The sequence below is a fragment of the Vulpes lagopus genome, chromosome 11 (genome assembly GCF_018345385.1).
Source record: "Vulpes lagopus strain Blue_001 chromosome 11, ASM1834538v1, whole genome shotgun sequence".
NCBI classification, from domain to species: Eukaryota; Metazoa; Chordata; class Mammalia; order Carnivora; family Canidae; genus Vulpes; species Vulpes lagopus.
The window spans coordinates 67,691,987-67,712,481 of NC_054834.1; the positions used below are offsets into that span (position 1 = coordinate 67,691,987).

General features: G+C 52.8%; 2 protein-coding genes across 6 annotated transcripts in view; one reads left to right on the plus strand and one right to left on the minus strand.

Annotated features, from left to right (window-relative positions):
- Positions 1 to 4,430, plus strand: part of SYT13 (synaptotagmin 13) — a 45,405-nt gene extending 40,975 nt beyond the window's left edge. For all 3 annotated transcript variants that reach the window (XM_041773321.1, XM_041773323.1, XM_041773322.1), the window contains one exon: positions 232 to 4,430. In XM_041773321.1, the coding sequence (XP_041629255.1) occupies positions 232 to 536 (305 nt within the window). In that variant the 3' untranslated portion in view covers positions 537 to 4,430. The remainder of the gene's footprint in view (positions 1 to 231) is intronic.
- Positions 4,431 to 8,924: 4,494 nt separating this feature from the next.
- Positions 8,925 to 20,495, minus strand: part of PRDM11 (PR/SET domain 11) — a 94,234-nt gene continuing 82,663 nt past the window's right edge. For 2 of the 3 annotated variants that reach the window (XM_041722200.1, XM_041722201.1), the window contains exons 7-8: positions 19,081 to 19,707; positions 8,925 to 17,897 (exon numbers count right to left, since the gene is read on the minus strand). In XM_041722200.1, the coding sequence (XP_041578134.1) occupies positions 15,733 to 17,897; positions 19,081 to 19,707 (2,792 nt within the window). In that variant the 3' untranslated portion in view covers positions 8,925 to 15,732. The remainder of the gene's footprint in view (positions 17,898 to 19,080; positions 19,708 to 20,495) is intronic. The other variant, XM_041722202.1, reaches the window with a different exon arrangement.

Sequence of the window (20,495 nt, forward strand, 5' to 3'; positions counted from 1 at the left end):
GGCAAGAACTTTTGCTGTACCCCCATGTCTAGTGCCTCAGGGTAGGCATTTAATAATTGTTGACAAAATGTATAACCCGATGATGGCGGCAGAAGGAGGTGGACCTGGAGAGGGGGAGCCTCGGTATAGATCTTCAGCCAGAGATGCTGTCTCTCCAGCCCTAAGACGGAGCATCACCCTGGGCCCACCACACCCCACAAGCTCACCCTTCTGTCTCTCTCTTTCCCCCAGATGTCTCTGTCAAGGTGACCTTAAAGCATCAGGCGCAGAAGCTGAAGAAGAAGCAGACAAAACGGGCCAAGCACAAGATCAACCCCGTGTGGAACGAGATGATCATGTTCGAGCTGCCCGATGAGCTGCTGCAGGCCTCTAGCGTGGAGCTGGAGGTGCTGGGCCAGGATGAGGAGGGGCAGAGCTGTGCGCTTGGCCACTGCAGCCTGGGCCTGCACGCCTCGGGCTCCGAGCGCAGCCACTGGGAGGAGATGCTCAAGAACCCTCGCCGGCAGATCGCCATGTGGCACCAGCTGCATCTGTAGCCAGCCACCTGGGCTCCTCCCTTCTCGGGCACAGCCCGGCCCGTCCAGCCCTGCTCTTCTCTGCGACGTCCTCTTTGTACCCCATCCTCATTCTGACACCCAGGAGACAGATGTGTTTGCAAAGGCCAGGACCCCGTCCCTCTCTTAGTACATTCTTGTTTCAAAAACATGAGCAGGGCAGTGTGTGGAAACAGGACATTTGGGTTGCACTGCAGAGTGCATTTTGCTCATCTGTGCTGTGGAAGAGACACTTGTCAAATACAGCCCATGGGCAGGTTTCTCAGGTGGGGTCAGGCCAGATGCAGGGAAAGTTTAATGTGGAGAATAATGTCTACAAAGAATGGGGGTCTTTAAAAATAAGCATTTCAAAACTGATGGAGGAAATAAAGTATCCTGGATCAACTCCTAGAGTTAGGGAGTGTCAGGGTGGGATGACGTCTTAGCCAGCATGAAATTGTGCCCCTGACCCATGACAGTAACCCAGTAACTAAGGTTCTCGAACCTTAGTGTGTGAAGATCACCAGCAGATCCCCCGGGGGCCCACCTGTTGACATTCCAAATCAATATTCCTGGCCACAACCCAGGCACCTGCATTTTTAACAAGCACCATGTGGTTTTGATGCAGAGGTTGGAGCAGTGCACTCGGAGAAATCCCTTCTGCGACATTCCAGACAGGTTTTCCCAGAGTCCCAGTCAGGACTCCAACACCCTGGGGCAGCCAGCTCCAATGCTGGACATCTCAACTGTCAGTGTGAAATTTGGGAGGCCTCTCTGGGTTTGTTTGTTTTTATTTAATTATTTTATTTCTTAATGTTTTCATTTGTGCTCTTCAGATCCTGTTCTTGGATTGAACTTTGTGCTTTTTATTGAAGAACTCTGTTGTTTTATCTCAAAATCAGTTTATGTTATACTCGGGGAGATCTTCCTTAACAAGGTATAGGTGGGATCCCCTGGTCGTCACCAGGCGCTAGTTGTCACACCCACCAGCATCACCAAAGTGACCATCTGAGACAGATCCATCTTTCTCAGCGTTGCAGCCATTTCGGGAGGAATTCAGTGTGAGGCACATATTGATTTAGTGTATTGTATCTGGCTACGTGGAAGTGAGAGAAGAAGGGAACTTGAAATAGGAAAAGAGAGTCTTTTGCAAATGTGCCTCCCTTCCTCAATTTTCAGGGCCGCCACTTTCATCAGTAAGTAACCAGCAGCTAGGTTTCAAATTCCTACCTTCTTATTCCAAACAACTGTCCACATGGTCAATTAAATGCTGAATCTTGCTGAGTGGGTATAATATTTGCCCATGAACCAGGATCCCTGGGTTCTGTTGTTGGCCACCTGTAAAATAGGCCCAATGACATGGCAACTCTAGCTCTGTGAATGATGAACTAGTGTTCAGAAACTCTGGGCGCTCCCTGACTAAAAACAAACTGTGGCCACCCGCAGATCATCTTTAAGCTTCAAGATGGCAGCTGACAATGACTGGAAGGTGCCAGAACCATCCCAGGCACTTCCAGAACCATGGACTCTGCATTTGGGCTCGTCGCTACTGATATCCAAACTGGGCTTTCAATTGTCACCCAGTCCTGTGATCTACAAGGGAACCCCCAGGCAAAGTGGGTAAGGGCCATGCTTCATGCCTGCAACAAGTCAGGCCATTCTTGGCCTCTCCCTGAGAATCGGAGCAGGGGCCTCATCACTGTTGGTCATGACTTTCCCTTTCTGTGCCGTAGAAAAGCATCCGAACAAAAAAAAAAAATATCGAATCCCTGCTTAATTGGAAAGTCTTTCAGATAATTGGAAATCTTGCTCATTAGGGTTGGCCACCTCCTGCCAAGTTTTTTTTAGGCAAAGCATTTGTTAGTAATTTCCTATAACATGTTATTGAGGCTCCCCTCGCACTCTGGTCCCCCGGTTTTGGTTGGCATGGCCACAAGAAAACAAAACATTTCCTATGTGGGCTGACCAGTACTCTCTTCTTGGCAACATCTGCTACTCCAATGTAGAAAAGTCTGGATTCTAGACTGAAAATCAGGAAACATGGATTCTGCTTCCTTAGAAATCTATGCACCTGCCCCACAGTTGTACTGCAGGATGTCTGAGGTTGGTTGGGGAGCCTCTGATGCCAGAAATATCAACTCTGCCCATGGTCGTCCCATCACCAGGCATCCATTCCTTTGTACCCCAAGGATTTCGTTTTCCAGATTCCAAACTAAAGATTGCCCCCGATAGGAGTCAAATGCCACCACAGGACATCTCACTTAGCAGCCATGCGCAGGAACAAGATAGGTCTTGCAGGTGGTTTTGCCCTTTGTGTTCACCGCTGTGTTCCAGAAACCTAGAATAAAGCTAGCTCGTGGGCCCTCATTAAATATCTGTTGAATGAATTAATGAATGAAGATTGGATAGGGAAGTAGACAGGAAAAGATACCTTATGGAAGTGACATAAAAATCAGTCTGCCCTGAGTCCTCAATGATAAAAGCATCTGCCATCTCAGCAGTCGGCCTGAACATTCACATGTGAGTACTCCCCTCCACCTGATGAGAGCTCGTAGCTTCCATATAAATGTAACTAATGATTAGAAGAGAATATATTTGCTGTGATTTTCCACCAAAACTCCATCTTGGTGAATTGCAAGTTGCCCAGACTGCCAAATCGACAGACTTCAGTAATCTTCACATCCACGTACGTGGTACCAGACACATTTACAATTTACTACCAACCATGAGTAATTGAGCTTGTGTGAAATCTGATCATTTTTGAAAGGAACAGCTTGTACTTGATCAGGGAGTGTTTTCTAGAAAGGGCATGGAACAAGGTGAAAATAAAGTGAGAACCCATCATAGACAGGGCTGGGGCCCCCAGGATGACCTGGTTCTTTCCTAGATACGGTGATGCGGATCGAGAACTGGGAGTCCACCCTCATTAATCCGTGACTCCACTTCTCGCATCAAATCAGTATGTATTGGCCGAGTGCCCATTGGTCAAGACCTGGCACGGGTCTATCCATTTCAATTTGAGAGATGACCTTGGTGTGGGTTGAGTGACCCATCACTCCAAATGATGCTGTGTAGAGAGGGTAAGTTGGAAGAGAGGCTCTCCAGGGGCAGTTCCTTTGGGATGGAAAGGTAGCCATGGCCTAAGCCAGATTGAGGCGAGGACCCCCCAAAGAGAGACCTAGTCCTTGTGATTTGTTTCTGCTGCCTGTGTTTCCTGTTGTCAGTGCTAAGTGTGTGTTTGTTTTGCAATCATGAACCGAAGCACAAAAAGACGCATGAGACATTGTAGTCCTATGTCTGGTGTCATACTTGGGAGCGAAAAACCTTTCAGTGGTAAATAAATAATTTCGAACTAGGTCAGGTGCCCGGTGTTTTCTTTTTCCTTTTCACTTAATATTTGAATGCACAAACAATAATTTGATAAACGCTCACAAGCCACTGCTGAGTTTTACAAAATGTGGCAAATGCCATCCAAGAGCCCTCGGTCTCACTCAGGAGACCGCCGTGTTTCTCCCCACCCCAAGCAAGTCTTCATCCCTTCACTCCAGGTATTTGCCAACTCTGAGCAGTGTAAGAGTATTTGTGTGTGTTTTCGACGTGATTTAGATTGCATCCCACTATTTTGGCTCCATATTAGAATTTTTGGCTTGACCCACGCAGACATAGGTAGCTCTAGTTCATTTGTTTATTTACTTATTGATTTATTTGCTGCTGTATCATAGTCCATTGTATGGGGAGGCCACAATCCCATTCTCTTACTGATGTACATTGAGATGTTGCTTTGTTTTTTCTATTACCAGGCTGCTAGGGACATTACTGTGCGTGTCCTCTTGTTCTGTGTACGAGGTTCTTTAATGTATGTCCCTATAGGAGTGAGTAAAACTGCCGAATCATAAAGTTTTCTCTGTGTGTACGTGTGCACATGTGTGTGTGTACTCAAGCACCCTGATGGCTTTGCTTGAGCATCGAATCAAAGCGGCTACATACAAGCAGGGATGCAAGCATTGGGCATGGCCTCTTGGGGCTCTGACTTCATTCTCGAGAAGAAAAATTAGGTAGGAGCTAGAGACTTCTTTCTCTAACATCCCCCAAAAGAAATACTCCTACCACTGGAAGATCAGTGCAGCAGCCAATGGTTCTCCTGCGCTCCAGAAGGTGGGCAGGGACAAGGGGACTGTGTCACCCTAGGTCCTCCTGGTGGCTGCTACAGCCCTGGCCTCTGGAGGAAGAGCCTCTGGCACTAGGCAAAGGGCAGGGCCTGAATTTTATAGTCAGTAGGGAATTAGCCAGGGCTGATTAAGACCAAAGTTCTTACAAAGGAGAAATAATCCATGAAGAAAGCCCCAAGATGTCTGTGTTTGCAATTCCTTGTTTTATATTGAACACATAGTTATTCTGTTGTAATGACAACCAGGATTTTTATTTTCATAATTAAATAGGAGAAGTGGGTCCTATCCCACAGAGCCAAATATATGGACTATGTTTCATGGATAACTATGAATATGGCCCACCAGAGCCTAAAACTAATATCTGAGAGTCTGGATGAGAGTAGAAGAGTTTATTAATCACTTTTTACAGGGCTGTCCACTGAACTGCCTTAAATAATAAGCTCTGCCCCTGCATAGAAAATAGACTCAAGTCTACAGCACGGCATGTAGGAGCCAAGAACCTACAACCCAGCATGGCTATGTCCCTCCACGGCCTTGGGCAAGTCACTTGTGTTTGGGCCTCAGCGTCCACATCTGTGAAATGACTTTGGGCCAAATGATCACTTGCTTTAAGGTTTTACGATTCTGTGATCTAGACTGGCAACAGCGAACCTTTCACTCATCTCTTTGGTCTCCTGTTTTGTGCATAAAACAAACTAAACCCACCTACTTGTGTATCTGCTCTCTCTGCCCCATGCCTGGTAGGTCCCCCTAGCACCTTCTGACAGTCCCTCCTGACAGCCACCCACTCCTTGAGACAACATCCAATGTCACCTGAGGCTCTGAGTCAGGCTTTTCTTGTATGCTTCGCTGCTAATGGAGCTGGTGGTAATCTTCCACCCAAGAGTTTCTATTTTTTTTACAGCCAGTTGGAAGCTCCACCATTCCAGAAGCTCAGAACCCTCATCTGTTCTGTCTCTCAGGGCAGACACCTGCCGAGGCTAGAGCCACAGGATATGCTATGGATAGATTTAGGAGGTTGGGCATCTTCTTGGTGCAAGTTTTGAAGAACTGCCTCCATCCTCCCCTCCTTCTCCTCCTGCAGGTGAGCCAGCACAGATGGTTCTTGGCAAGAACCTCAGAAGCTTCCCCCAAGCCAGAGATGGAGGCTGACACCTACCTGGGAAGAGGTGGGAAGAAGTCAGTCTTGGGGCTGAAAGCCAGGCGTCACCAAGGGAACCAGTCTAGTGGTGGCTGCTGTGTGCTCAGGGCCCTGGAAAGGTTCTTCTGCAGCTGGATGTGGCCTCCTTACAAGTAGCCCAGGCTGGAGTGGAGCATGGTTTCCCGTTCCAGTTTCCCAGCACGCCTCCGGGGTTTTTCAGTACAACCCATTGGCAAGCGGGTGTGGGCAGAAATCCTGCTTCAGAAATCCAGGGGCTCAAACCAGGGACAAGCAAGGAGAAACTTGTTTTTCCAGCCCAAAACAAACAAAACTACTCTGCAGCCCCTCTTCCCTGGAAAGCCAGGTGGGATGGACTTTTGCAGCAGAAGCAGCAGCCCTGGGCAGCCCGGGTGGCTTAGCGGTTTAGCGCCGCCTCCAGCCCAGGGCCTGATCCTGGAGACCCAGGATCGAGTCCCACATCAGGCTCCCTGCATGGAGCCTGCTTCTCCCTCTGCCTGTGTCTCTGCCTCTCTCTCTCTGTGTGTGTGTGTGTGTGTGTGTGTCTCACATGAAAAAATAATCTTAAAAAAAAAAAAGCAGCAGCAGCTCTGAGGGTCACTAGGCTGAGAAGGAAAAGGTGACCCCCATTCAGGCAGAGGCGTCCGAGTCAGTGGCCATTGTAAGCACAGGGGGCTCTATATTAAAAGTCACAGGCAACCCCTCATGGAGGGTAGCTGTGGGAATTCTGGGTGAATGAGGATGATGGTGGGAAACCACATAACTTCCCAGCACCTACTTCATCCTGACCTGAGAGGTAACAGTCTAACGATAATAATGATAAACAGCATGTAGTAGACCACTGCTCTGTGTTAGGCACTGAAGACACAGATTCAGATAAGTGACTTGCCCAAGGTCTCACAGCTTTTAAGAGGCCGAGGGGGGTACTGAATGTGGTGTTGTCTCATCCTAAAGTTCAGGCTCTGACATCTGGCCAGTGACCCAGGGTCTTTATTGCCAAGGTAACTCAGATGCCCTCATAGTGGCGTTAAAATGCTGCCTAGAACCATGGACTGAGAATTACCAAGCTGCAAGTTGCTGGAGAGTTCTCTTTTCTGGGGAAGGGAGGGGACCCCAGCCTGGATTGGGAGGGCCCATTATTCAAGGGCCAAGAGCAAGCTGGAGCAGAAGATAACTCAAGGAAGCATCTCAGGGCAATCCCCAGCTTTGTAGAAAGAGGAGGCTGGGTCAAGGCCAGATGTAGGCAGGGGTCAAATGCAGGGTCATCCTGATTGAATGAAGAAACTGATGCAGAGACAGATGAAGTGGAAGTCTCCAGGACTTCCCTGTGACCAATATAACATTAATGGGATTATACTTTTATCAAGTGCAGCTTAAAGTCAGTCGTTTATCCTTTCAATAAACATTGATTAAATGCCTACTATGTGACAGGAACTGCACACAGTGGTATTAAAAATATTCCACTTTTCCCTTGTGGGCTTTATGACCTAGAGGAGGACCAGCCAAAGAACACACACACACACACACACACACACACACACACACACACACACGGTGGCAAATAAAGATAAATGTCATGAAAGAAAATACCAGGAGGAACAAGGAACAGTGAGTGCCTTGAAGGTGGCTATTTAGAGAGGGAAGCCCTCTCTGAATGAAAGTGGCATTTTAGCTGACCCTAAAAGACAAGAAGAGCTCAGCCACACACCCATCCTGGGGGAACCCATCCCGGGAAGGGGGTGTGGGGTATTGGGAGGTCTTGAGGTAGAGAGGAGCTTGGTGAGCTTGAGGCACAGAGGAGGGCAGCGTGGCTGGAGCCTCGTGTGGAGGACACAAGCCAAGGGCAGGAGATAGGCGGGGGCTAGATTGCGCAAGGTGATGGTCATGCTCAGGACTTTGGAACACACTCCAAGGGCAATGGGAAACTAGAGAGTTTTAAGCAGAGGGGACGCCATGACTAGGTCTGTTTTCAAAAGATTGCTGTAAAAAGTGTCACATAGCAGCCCCTCAGGTCTTTGGGCTACTAGCCAGTGTCCTGAGTCTTCTCTCCGAATTGAACTCAACTTGTCCTTTGAATCTTGTAGAGGGTTGCTGGGGAGCAGCTGGGGAGAAGGGGGAAGGAAGGGAGTAGGCTAGACTTCTCTGTCTTCGCCCCATCCTTGGCCAAGTGCAGATGGAGGACCTTTCCGTTCCTTGCTTCCGAGTGATGGAATCATTCACAGGTTCCAGATGTGGCTGCAAATGTACGCCCAATCTGGCTGGCCAGCAGTGGAGTGCCGGATGGCCCTTTGCTCCTTCCTTCCCTATTCCCCCTTCCTCTGGAAAAAGAAGAGAACCAGAACATTCCGTGGGAACTGTGGAGTGGCTTTCACAACAGGGAGCCCCTGAGTGACAAACTCCGGGGATCCTGGGAGGGTCACAGGCTTGGAGGAAAGAGGACAGCAGACACTAAGAAGGCAGAGGTTAGTTAACAAGGGAGGAGAGGGACGCCCCCCAAAAGGGGGCAGAAGCTGAGAGTAAGAGAGCTTAGCATCCTGAGGAGAAGAAATAAAAACACTTATCTGCGTCTTTATTGAATTTCTGCCCACCCTCATTCTAAAACAATTTGGGCCAAGCATCACTCATCACTCACTGCCATGTCAATGCCATTAGCAAACCACTGGGGAAAGACCTGCCTCAGGGACCAGGTCTGCAGGTGGGGAACAGAGCAAGGCAGTGGGAGGGAGATCCGTCTGCAACAGCTCTATGTGTTTCCTCCAAGAGCTTCTGTGGGATAAATGCATGCGGGGGCAGGTAGATTTATTTTAAATGGTTTCAGTTATATACACCTCCTCTTGGCCAGATAGGTGGGTGAGGCACGTAGGTTACCTGCTGGAAATGGACTCAACTGGGGGAAGAGAGACAGACAGGCAGGGGCTTAGAGGTCCCTTCTAGTTCCTTCCAATCTGGCAGCGGGCAGGCTCCTATCCTGACACTGGAGCCCTTGCAATGGGACCCATTCTGAACTGCCCAAAGCCTGGGCCTGGGATGGAGGCAAGGAGGCAGAGATTCAACCTGGGTGAGTAAATTTAAATGCTTTTATTAACAATCTTCTTACATTACAAGGATAATATGACAAAAGGAAAGTTTCTGCGTACATATTATGATAAACCAACATAGCTCTATTTGTATCCAGTGTTCTAGGTCCCGTCACACAGGTACTATAAAGCGTAGTCTGCAAAATAATAACATCAAGAGGTTTTTTTTTTTAAAGAAAGAAAGTATTAACATATTAATATGTATATGATAATAGACTCCTAGGTATTTCCCCCCACCCCCACTTAATTTTTTTCCTTTGTGATTGAAATGAACCGGTTCAGCAGCGTGGGGGTGGAGAGGAGGAGAGAGGGCCCAAAAAAAGAGCAGATCAGACTGCTGGCTCTTCCCCAGAGACCCAAGTGAAGACGAGGGCGCCGAGGGCAGCCCAGCCCTGACTTCTGGTGAGCAGTATTGGAACCGGCTGGCCTCCCGGACGGAGCGTGCCCGCGGGCCCAGGGAATGCTCTCTCTGAGGTACAGTGCATCGTGGATTGCTTCCCGGGGATGCCCACCCCTGGCCACGGGTCTGGCCCACCGGCGCGGCAGGAAGGCTCGGGCGGCCTGGTCCCCCTGGAGGCACTGAAGGTGTTCCGAGCCCGCTGGCCGCCAGCTGTGGCCCCAGGAGACCCAGGCAGATGTGGAGGGGAGGGAGGCGGGCATCGGCGAGCAGACCCGCCCCGGACTCCGGGGGTGGGGGGTCTGCTGGAGACTGAGGTACGTTGGTGGGTGGCAGGAGAGAGGAGGACAGGACGGGGTCAGAGGCGGCTGGGGGCAGAGGTAAGCGCCTTTGGAGAGCTGAAGGCCCGGGGCCTGGGGCCAGAGGACGCAGGGCTGGGCCTGTCCCCGGCGGCCCCTCCCCTCGGCCCCTCGGCTCCCACCTCCCGCCCCTTGGCCGTCGAGGAGCCCTGGGAGCGGCCGCCTGCTGATGGGGTCGGGGCCGCGCCAGCCCGCACCAGGCCCGGCCCGACGTCCCCTCCGTCCCCTCCGTCCCCTCCGCCGGCGGGAGCAGGCCCAGCCGGGAGGGCGGGTGAGCCTGGGGCGTCCGGCTCAGCCTGCCCCGAGTCGCAGGAGGACAAACAGTGCAGCGAGCCCGCCGTGCCCGCTGTGGCGGCGGAGGGGCCAGGCGGGCGGGCGAGCGTCGTCCTGAGTGCGGCGCAGGCCGCGCAGGGGTCCCCGGGCAGGGGTCCCCGGGTGCGCCCGGGCGGGGCGGGGTGCGTCCTGCCGCCCCCGCCCCCGCCCCCGCCCCCGCCCCCGCCCCCTGCCCTCCGCCGGCCTGGCGGCCTGGCTTCAGAGGCTGGGCCTCGGGCGGGCGGGAAGCACCTAAGCCGGGAGGGCGCCCCCCCGCACCCTGCCTGGGCCCCCCTCGGGGCCAGTTGGCACCCTTCCTATTGCTACCGGTGCTGCTCCTCCCGGGGTGCGGGTGCGGGTGCGGGATTGTGCAGTGGTCCCTCCACCCGGGCCCCAGACCGTCCTAGTGCCCAGCAGCACTGACTTGCAGGGGTGCGCGGTGAGGAGGACACAGGGGGCTCTGCGGCGGGGGCTGGGGCGCCAGGGCCTCCTCCCGCCTCAGCCCGAGCCCGAGCCCGAGCCCGAGCCCGAGCCCGAGCCCCAGCCCGCGGTAAAGGAGAGAAAGTGCATGGAGAGGGCGGGGACCCGGGGACTGTCCTCTGCTGCGCTGGGTCCCAGCAAAGCCGGCCTGCCCGGCTCCCGGCTCCCGCAGCTCCCTCCGCACGACCCGCGACAGGCTTTCCCGTTGCTCTCTCAGCTCTCTATAGACTCTATTTTTATATCTATTTAAAACATAGAAATGTATAAATATATAGGATATTATTTATAGATATATAGACGTGATTTAATCTCTTACTCTGTGTGTATCCGTACTGTATATGTCCATATATACAATATATATGCTGTAGCATTTGTATTATACACTGCACGTACCCCCTGCTTCCATGCGCTCGCTCTCCTAGGGAGACTGGATTGCATAGGTATTTCCAGAAAACACCACTTCAGGGGATGGGGCGGGAGGGGACCGAAAGCCAGATGGAAGAGGAGGGCCGTACCATCTTCCTCCCCAAAGGGCACTTTTTCTCCCTCTGGCTAACCCACAAGATCATGGCAAAGGCTCCCAGAAATATCACAGCTCCATCTGCTTCGCTAAAGGACCCTGTGAACAGAGAGCAAGAGACCGTCTCCCTCCAAGCAGAAGTAGGGCCCTGGGTGCCTCTGGACAAATCTTCGTTCCTCAAGATGTGAGGAGGGAACCGTGAGCAGAACCCATGACCCAGCACCACCTCCCTCAGGAGGGTGGCATCTGGAATGGAACTGTCCCAAGGTCACCTGCTGTCCAAACTCGCCATTCCCACCTAAGGAGGCCTGGCCTCCCTGCTTTCACTGCCCCAAGCTGGCCTGCCTAGGGCAGCCACTGGACGGGGCAGAGGGACATGAGGTCCAGTGTCACTGGAGCCCTCTGCACAAACTGAGCGTGGGACCTAGAAAAAAGAATGATTCTACTTGGAAATCCACCCAGACCACATACCAAAACCAGATCCGGATCCAGAATTCCTATACCTGGAGGGGTGGGGGTGGGGGAAAGGGAGGGGGAGGAATCTAGAAGTTCCACTTCAACCCCCAGGCCGCCTCCTGGACCCTGCAGTGGGGCTCCAGGTGAACAGCAGCCCCACAGCCTGGCCGGGCCAAGCTTGTAGTCTGTTTCTTGGTCGCCACGATCATTTTCAGCCTCCTACATGCTTTTCTATCTTTCCTCCTTCTTGATACCACGTCCAAACAAATGGGTAATATTTAAACATTACCTTAAATAATTACAAGGTCCTTCCTCCAAATTACAGGGTCGACATAAGCAAGTCAAGGAGAGGGGGCTCAGCAAGACAACGCAACATGGAAACATGTAGCGGGGGCTGGGGCTCTTGATTCAGGGCCCAGCACCAAAGCTGGCCCTGCAGACACCCTGGAGCTCAAGCCTGCTCTCATTCTCCAGCGAGGATGAGAAAGCAAGGATCTGCCTTGTACTACCGGATGTTGCAGGCAGTCGTGAGTAAAAATAAAATAAAATACAAAGCTGGTGTTTTGGATGCCGGGACTCTCACATTCAACCAGGCAGGCAGAACGTGGGGATTCTACATGGCAAGAGCTGCAGACAGGCCTGGGTTGTCCTGGGGGTTCACAGATAGCAGATGGCAAATGGGGGTCTTTTCCCTCCAAGGAGGAGAAGCAAACCATCTCATCCCAAGGGCTTGTGGCTCCCGGGCTCTGCAATGTATCAGCTTGGCACAAATGGCCATGAACCTGAACTCCCTCCCCACCCCTCTCTATGAGCCAAAGAAAGTCCCTAGTCAGCCAGCCCAATTAGGACAAGTCTCAACCCCAGAGACGAACATGTCATTCTAAGCCAGTGGCTGAGCTAAAGGGCTCTATCTCCTCGGAAGTGACCACATTTGGGATGCCAGGACCGCCCGGCCACAGCTTTTCATGCCCATCAAAGGGAGATTAGGCTACATAAGCATTTGATTCCCTAGGCTAGACCCTGTGGGTCCCATTAACCCAAGGGTCTTCCCTAAGGAGTCAGAAGAGTGGAAACTCCTATGATAGAAATCACATGCAGCATTCACAGGATGGAAGCACTGAGCCTTCTGGGAGCAACCAGGTTGAAAAAGACCCTGTGTAAATTGCAGTGGTGTGTCACCCACATTGTTCCCTGGTTACTCCCTGTCCCGAGGCAAAGTGGCCTTCAGAGTGCCTGGCACGGCCCAGGCCTGGCTGGATTCTACAAAAGTCACGAGCACCCAGAGTTTTAGAGCGTCTTGCCAAACCTAGAAATCCCCCCAGGAGAGCTCGACCTGCCCGAGGCTTGGAGCCCGGCTCGGCAGGTGACCACCCGCCGTCCTGTGCTGCTAACAGCAGCTCACACCTCTAGCTCAGAGGCAGGCTACCAGCTCCCAGCTCTCTCGGGAGACACAGGGGAGAGGCTGGCACAGGCCCGAAGGATTTATTCTCCCCTCTGGATAAAAATTTGCGCTGATTTTGGCCATGGCCTCTTGAAACAGTCACAGCCCTGACTAGTACTCAGGCAGACATCAAGAATTCTCTTTTCCTGGTTTTCAAATAAGTGACCCAGGGCATGGCTCCCAATGTAGCAGGTGGAGAGGAGCAGAAGGGAAAAGGAGAAGGTGTAAGGCAATTGGTGGCTAGAAAAAAGCATCCCAACCTACTGTTTCTGGCCCCCGCCAAGGCCCCCTTGCCAGCCATCTCTGCCCTCAACCCATCTTACTTAGCCTGTGCGATGTTCAAAGAAAGCCCCCACAGACACGATAGTTTGTGTGTGCGATGGAGACGATGTCAGGGAGGGAAAGCTGGAACCTTGTGCTTTGCAACAGTATCCCACTTGACAACAAGTACTGACCCGGATGGGAAGAGGGGGGTTAGGGGGGTGGGGAGCACACCACCTTGGAGTACGGACATGATCTGAAGCTGGGAACTCCAAAGCCTCAGAAAGAGCTTTGGGCATTTCCTTGCCAGTTCCTGCTCTCTCCTTGTTTGGAGGAGGGTGGGGAAGTCTGCGGGCCTGGGGAGGAGGCTGGCGGGTGAATGTCACCAGGCAGGGGTGCATTGATTTGTTGAAGAAGGCAGCATATGAGGCCTGGCAGTGGGACAGTTGGAGAAAACCTGTTTTTTTTGTTTCTTGTATTTTTTAACATGCTACATCACTGTTGAAAACAAACAAAAAAGTTTCAAAAATAATATATAATATATATATATATAATATATTTATATAATGAAAAGCTATCGACTAGCAGCAATGATTCTAAAGTTATCTTAGCACCAAGACCATAGGGGTGGGGGGAAGGGACGTGTGGAGGGTGAAGGGACTGGCAGGACAAGGAAGGGGAAGTGACATGTTCAGTGTTGATGACATTTCCACTATGGTTCTCAACAGTGGCATGAGGCCTCGGAGACAAGATAAACCAAGAAGGAAGGAAGCCACCACAGCTTTATGTCTGAGCCAAGCAGGTTGGGGACACGGGGCTTTGCCTGTGGCCAGATCACACCATCCTTTGCCCACCCTCTGCCAAGTGAGAGGGATGGCTCCCAGCAGAACTGACCACGGACAATGCAGTTCTTCCTCCGTCCCCCAGATAGGACCTGCATCCACAGTACAGGATCTCTGCATATCAAATATGCATAAATCAGATGTGGAAACATGAACAGAAGTTTTTAACAGCTCACGCACATTTTTTTTTTTTAACTCCCTTGCGAGGTATACTGGTAGTTAAATGAACAAAAGAGCATTGATCAGACTCCTCTAGCTTAAACCACTACTTGCCCCAGGGAGTAGGCAAGTGGCTATTTCTAAAGCTTATATCATGGTTGTGTGTGTGCAGGTGCGTGGGCCCGCATGTGTGTGTGTGTGTGTGTGTGTGTGTGTGTGTGTGTGTTTAGGCTGTTGCCTTGAGAGTCCTGTCTGACCTCTTGTTTATACCATTTCTTTAGGACATCTCTACCCTGTTCAAAAAAGGAAGCATTTCCAGGCATAGATTCAATGCCTGGTTTCCCACTGCCTCCTGCCAGGCTGAAGGGTCTGGTACCAGCCTTGTCACAAAAGAAGGCCTCAAGCTCTAGAGACCCTCCTTTGAGTCACGCATAACCCAGGGCACAACTTGCATTGACATCTCCTGCCACTGAACTAGAGCAGGCATTTGATTATTAAAGGAATAATAATAATAAAAAAAATCCCCAACACGTTACGTGATTATAAAGACAGAGCATAAATAATTCATGTAAATGGAATACATACTTTTCATTTTACTTTGCTTTTAGCCAAAAATCACTGCCCTGTTAGGGTCTGGATTTCTTGGCTCTTCATTCCCCCACAGTCCTGGATCTGACTGGAATTATATTATTTTACCCCATGCCGTATAAGAACAGGAATGCAAAAAAAAAAAAAAAAAAATCCCCCCACCCCCCACACACACCTTATCTCTTCCCCAGGATTTCAAGCTTGGTTGTAAGGCAATTTTGCCTTCAGTATAACAGGTAATTAGGATCCAGGGGGCTGGAAGGAGGGAATCCGTAACCCAGGGACCAGAGAGGAGATCGAGGTGGGGAAGTGGTGGGTGTCACAGTTTGACCGACACATTTGTTTCTAAGACAGTGAAAGAACGCTCATCAGGAAATGAATACAAACCTCTGAGGCTGAAATCAGGTGGGAGGGGGAAGGAGTCACGCACCCCGATCCAGGGATCCAGGTACAATACCCACCCCATCGGAAACCCGAGATGGGATTCAGCTCCACCAGCATGTCCACGCGGAGGCCCAGAACCCCCATCGTCGACCAAACGAGAAAAGCAAAGGCAAGAACATAATCCCAAACCCAAACCCCTCAACCCCCAAGCAAAAACATAAATGAAACAAACCACCTAAAGGTGATGACAGAGACCCGTCATTTTAGCTTAGGCTGTTGGTTGGCTGTGAGGTGGGCACGCGGGTGTCCCCAGCACGTGCTTCTGTGAGTGAAAACGATGGATGGCCACGTAGGTCGCAGCTGCCAGATCTTGTAGACAAGACTCCGTTTCCAACATCATTCCTTTGTGAAAGCTCCCAGTGGCTTCTGGTGGACGCGTCACCTTGGTTTTTAAAAATTTTCAGTGTGGGTTTATATATATATATATATGTATATATATATATAATATAATATATATTTATATAATATATCAAAGCTTATGAGTATAGATTAAAAAAATATTCAACAGCTTAGTGAACTCTGGGACGCCGGCCCCCTAGATGTCCGGGTAAAACTCGGACCCGTGGTCCACGGTCTGCAGCACCGGCTTCTGCTCCAGCGCGGACATCCTGCTGAGGACCTCGGCGGACAGCGCGTAACTGTTGCCAGACTTCTCCTCAAACCAGCTGTCCAGGGCTCGCTTGGCATCGAAGTTGGCGATCGGTGGGCCGTTCACAGCGATTGTCAACAGGTCGCTGAGCTGCTCCAGGGTCAGGCGGGAGCGGTGGTTTTTGCGAACCCGCTGCAGGGCGTTGCGGCCTTTCTCGCAGCAGGCGGTGGAGGTGGGGAGGACTTTGAGGACCTGGATGATTTTGTTCAAGAGCGGGAACCGCTGCTTGTACTTGCAAATGTGGCCGATCAGGTCCTTGAAGCCATTTTTGGTGTAGTAATCAGCCTTGAGTTCCCGCCACTCCATCAACAGGCTGCCCCGGGGGTCCAGCCCCTCCCTACAGACATCCCGGGAGAAGGTGGGGATGGCCTCCAGGTGGTCAAAGATCTGCACCATGTCCTCCTTGCCGTAGCTCATGAGCTCCTCGCTGCTCCTGGGCCAGGCAGCCAGGTCGAACACCTGGCAGGCCTTCACGAAGATCCGGCTGCGGGAATCAAACCTCTGAGCCAGGATCACCTGGGTCTTCTGACAGATCTTCTCCCTGACGGACTGGAACTTGGCTTCGGCCACCCTGAGGTTCTTCATGGCAATCCCATTGAAGCTCTCTCGAAAGTTCTCCTCGAACTCCTGCAGGTACTCCCCCGGGGAGTCGGCCAGCCGGCTGATCTCCTGGATGGCCTCCTCGATCTTGTCGTCCACCTGGGACACCAGGAGGTACTCACCCTGGAAGACGTAGGCCAGGCGTGACAGCACGGCGATCACGTCCAGGAGGAAGTAGATGAGCTTGATGGACTGGTAGTCCATGAGGAACTGCAGCAGGGCCAGCGCGATGGCGGACGCGTCCGCCCGCTGGGTCTGGCTGCTGACGTCCTTGAGGTGGGCCACCACCTCCAGGTAGTCCTTAATGAGGGCGTTGAGGACGTTCTGCTCCCCGATGATCCACCTCACGGCCCGGATGTCCCCCAGGAACTCCGTCTCCTCGCACAGGGTGGAGGCCGTCGAGCGGAGCTCACACATGAGGCGCGGCGAGTACCGGTAGAAACTCAACAGCTGCTTCAGGTTGTTCTCCAGCTCCTCCAGGCAGGGGAGCTCCTTCCCGCTGATGGCATCCAGGATCTCGAGGTGGGGCCGGTGCACCATGAAGGGCAGGCACAGCAGCCAGGGCAGCGTCTTGCGGATGGTCATGAACATGCTGGCACGCAGGCTGGCGGTGACGTTGGCCCCGTCAATGCCCAGGCCCACGGTCGGCTTCTCGTCCTGCAAGCGGATGCCCAAGGCCGAAAAGGCACGGTCGAGTGCCTGCAGGTAGCTCTCAGTGCTGGAGAACCCGAGTTCCTGCAGGGACAGGAACTCCGTGGCCGGGGGCCCATCGCTGCTGGTGTACTGGACGTAGACAGCCACCGTGTCGGCCAGCAGGTCGTCGCTCTGCCCGTCCAGGATGATGCTGAGGCAGGGCGACTGGCGGATGCGCTCCACCAGGTCTTCCCGCAGCGCGCGGGCGATGTGATGGATGAGTATCTGGCAGTCGCCCTCGTTCATGTACTGGTCCACCACCTTGAGCTCGCACTTCCTCAGGAGCTCGGCCAGGGGCCGGAAGTCCAGGTAGGGCCTGCCCTCGAGGGCCAGGTGGTAGGCGGTGTTGAAGAGCAGAGTCATGTTGCGGCACATCTCCTCCGTCTTCTCGGGGTGCATGCGCAGCTTGTAGAGCTGCAAGCACTTCTTGTGCAGGTTGCTCTGGCTGTGCAGTTTGATGGTGTGGATCTTGAACTGCTTGGAGCCGATGATGAAGGCCGACGTGCGGGAGGACTGCACCGTGTACTGGCGGCAGACGTGGCACCACATCTCGTTGAGGGTCGGGGAGTACCGCAGGAACCAGAACTTCTTCAGCCACTCCTGCTTAAAGCGTCGGATTCGGCGCCCGGTGGCAGATGACATCTTGGAGGGCTCGTCGGCGGCAGTCAGCATGTCATTGGAGACGGATTCGTCTGCAGAATCGACCTCCTGGTCATCGTCCTCCATGATGGCAGGGCCGGACACCATGCTCTCGGAGGCTGCAAGACAAATGGGAAGGAAGCGTTTAAACTCTGGTGGCAGAAACGCGGGCTTTTCCAGAATGAATGGGAACGCTGCCCGAGAGGTCAGAGCCACCACGGGTGAAACAAAGGCCAATTCCTACAATGGACTGAATCCCAGCCTAGATTTATTTTTTTTAAATAGCTGCTCTTGTTATCCACGCGTGACGTTTCCTCTCTGGGGATTACCCAGGGTGGACACCTGCTCCAGGCTGCCTGCCTTTACCCTCCACCAGTGGGCGCTCAAGGACTCAACCTTCTATAGCAACAGGGGCAGCTGGGCCACGGCCACCGGAGCAGATCTGCCCGAGTGAACGCGGCACACCCAACATTCCCAAGTCACACAGCCAGGACATGGGGCTCATTTATCTCAGTGCTAACATGGTCCGGGGAGGCAACCTGCCCTCGAACGACGGCAGCCTGCCATAGCTTCGGCTTATTTCAGGATCAGAATGCAGTTTAGTTAAGACGCATGCTTTGAATATCTGAAACACCTCATTCTGAGCTCAGGGATGTGGTTAAAATAGGAAATGCTATGTAAATACTGGGATTCAGCTGCAGCTGTGTACTGAAAAAAACCTTCCTGGTTGTCGACCGCTCTAAAAGATCCAGGCAGCCAACAGAAAGGGGCCACGGCGTGCGGCCATACATCCTGTATCCCAGTCCTTTTAAAATCCCAGGCCGGGGAGCCAGGACAATGTCTGGCAGGACGTAATTTGGGAAGAGAAGCACGAGGCTGTGTTCCAGGACTGAGTTCGGGAAGGCTGGGAGCTCTTCCCCCACGAGATGCCCTGCTTGGGGCTGGGGAGACAAAGGTTGGGGTTAGAAGTTTTGAGTGTAGGGTTAAGACACCACCAGGATCGGCAGAGAAAGGCAACGGGTCAAGAACACAGCACACACCCCTCCTGCAGTGGAACTTCCTTTATTGACAAGGAGGATACAAGGGCGAGACACGAAGCATCCCACGGGCGCCGCGGAGCAGCCCGTCAGAGGCAGGCACCTGCGGGCGTGGGGCTGCGACCGACCGGAGCCCGCCGCAGCATGACACGCCTTAGGCCACCCCCTCCCCCGAGGGTGGCTCCCACAGAGGGCGCCAGGCCACCCTCACACTGCCCACCGGCTGCTCTTCCCTCCGACCACAATCTCATCCACGCCAACTTACCTGCAGGGTCGGAGAACTCCGGCAGCTCTAGTACCTGTGCTGGTAATACCGGGGGTTCAGGAAGTTTCCCAGACTTAAGCATGTCTAGTTCGGCCTGGAGTTCCCGGACCTTCTTCTTTAGGCGAATACAGTTAGGGCAAAAGGAGGTGGTGGGAAGCTCGTGAGGGTCGGAGGCAAGAGAGGCCTCGGCGGGACTGTCGGCTTTGAAGGATGAAGGCTCTTCTTCTTCATCCTCCAACGGGCCTGGCTCCTTGGAAGCCCCCTGGGGGATCTTCCAGTCCCCTTCCCCCTGGGTCCGGCTGACATTTTGCACGCCGTGCGACATGGTCATGGCACACCGACTGTATGCATCGTCCTGGTACTTGGGGACTTTCCTGATGACCAGCGAGGTGCTCAGAGCCAGCTGGTGCGCTTCCACCTTGGCGGATTCCAGTGACGCTTCCAGCACATCCTTGAAAATGAGGTCGATCTTCTTCTTCTTGGCCTGGGGGTGCGCATCCCCCTCGTCAAAGCCACGCTTGTACGGGCTTTTGCCCTGTCTCAACACGGGGAGCTGAATGGGACCCCTCAGGTCTTCTGGGTTATCCAGAGCCTGCTCAGACTTCTCCCTCTGCAACCTCTTCTCTCCTAGGAAGCAAAACCAGGCGTGAGGAAGTGGGGAAGAGCCCCAAAGTGGAGAAACCAACAGGAAACAGAGCAGGCCTCCTGTTAGGAAGCCACTTGACACATCCCTCTGGGGGCTGGTCTTGTGGGGCAGGCATGACCGAAAGGCAGAGGCGAGTCACTCGGTGGATCCCGGGGTCTAGAGTGGGACCCGAAAAAAGTGGGAAGAATTCTCTAAAAAGACCATTCCAGGGGAGCCTGATGTATATGAGCTGCACATTCATAGGTGGAGGGAATGCTGGAGGGGAGGGCAAGTGGAAGTGCAGTCAGCCTAGAAGGTGACACCCCACCGGTCCAACTGGGCAGATGGAAACACACCTCAGAGCTCGGTGCATATGGATCCCCACCCTCCAGGCTTCTCGTCCAGTCCTGGCAATTGGATGATGGCTGCTTCGACTTGGTAAAAGGTACACAGGACACACCAGGTCTGCTCCTTCCTGCTCCCTGACTGCCTCTTCAGACAGCCCCACAGGGCAAAGTCCAACCCATGACAACCATCCTAACTCTCCCAGGACATCAGAAGAAGAGGTGCCCATGAGAGGAAGTGACCTGAACGTCTGTGGTCCTCCCTGACAACTAAGGCAGGAGGGAAAGGGAAGATGGGGCCCCTCGGGGGGCTGAGGGCTCCTGAGGGGCAGAGGAGGGAGCCCCCAACAAGATAAAAAGCAGTGCGTGACTACACTGACCCAACGCGTTCTTGAAATACAGCCGTGTTTCCTTACCTGATCATTCAAAGGACCTTCCCTTTTCTA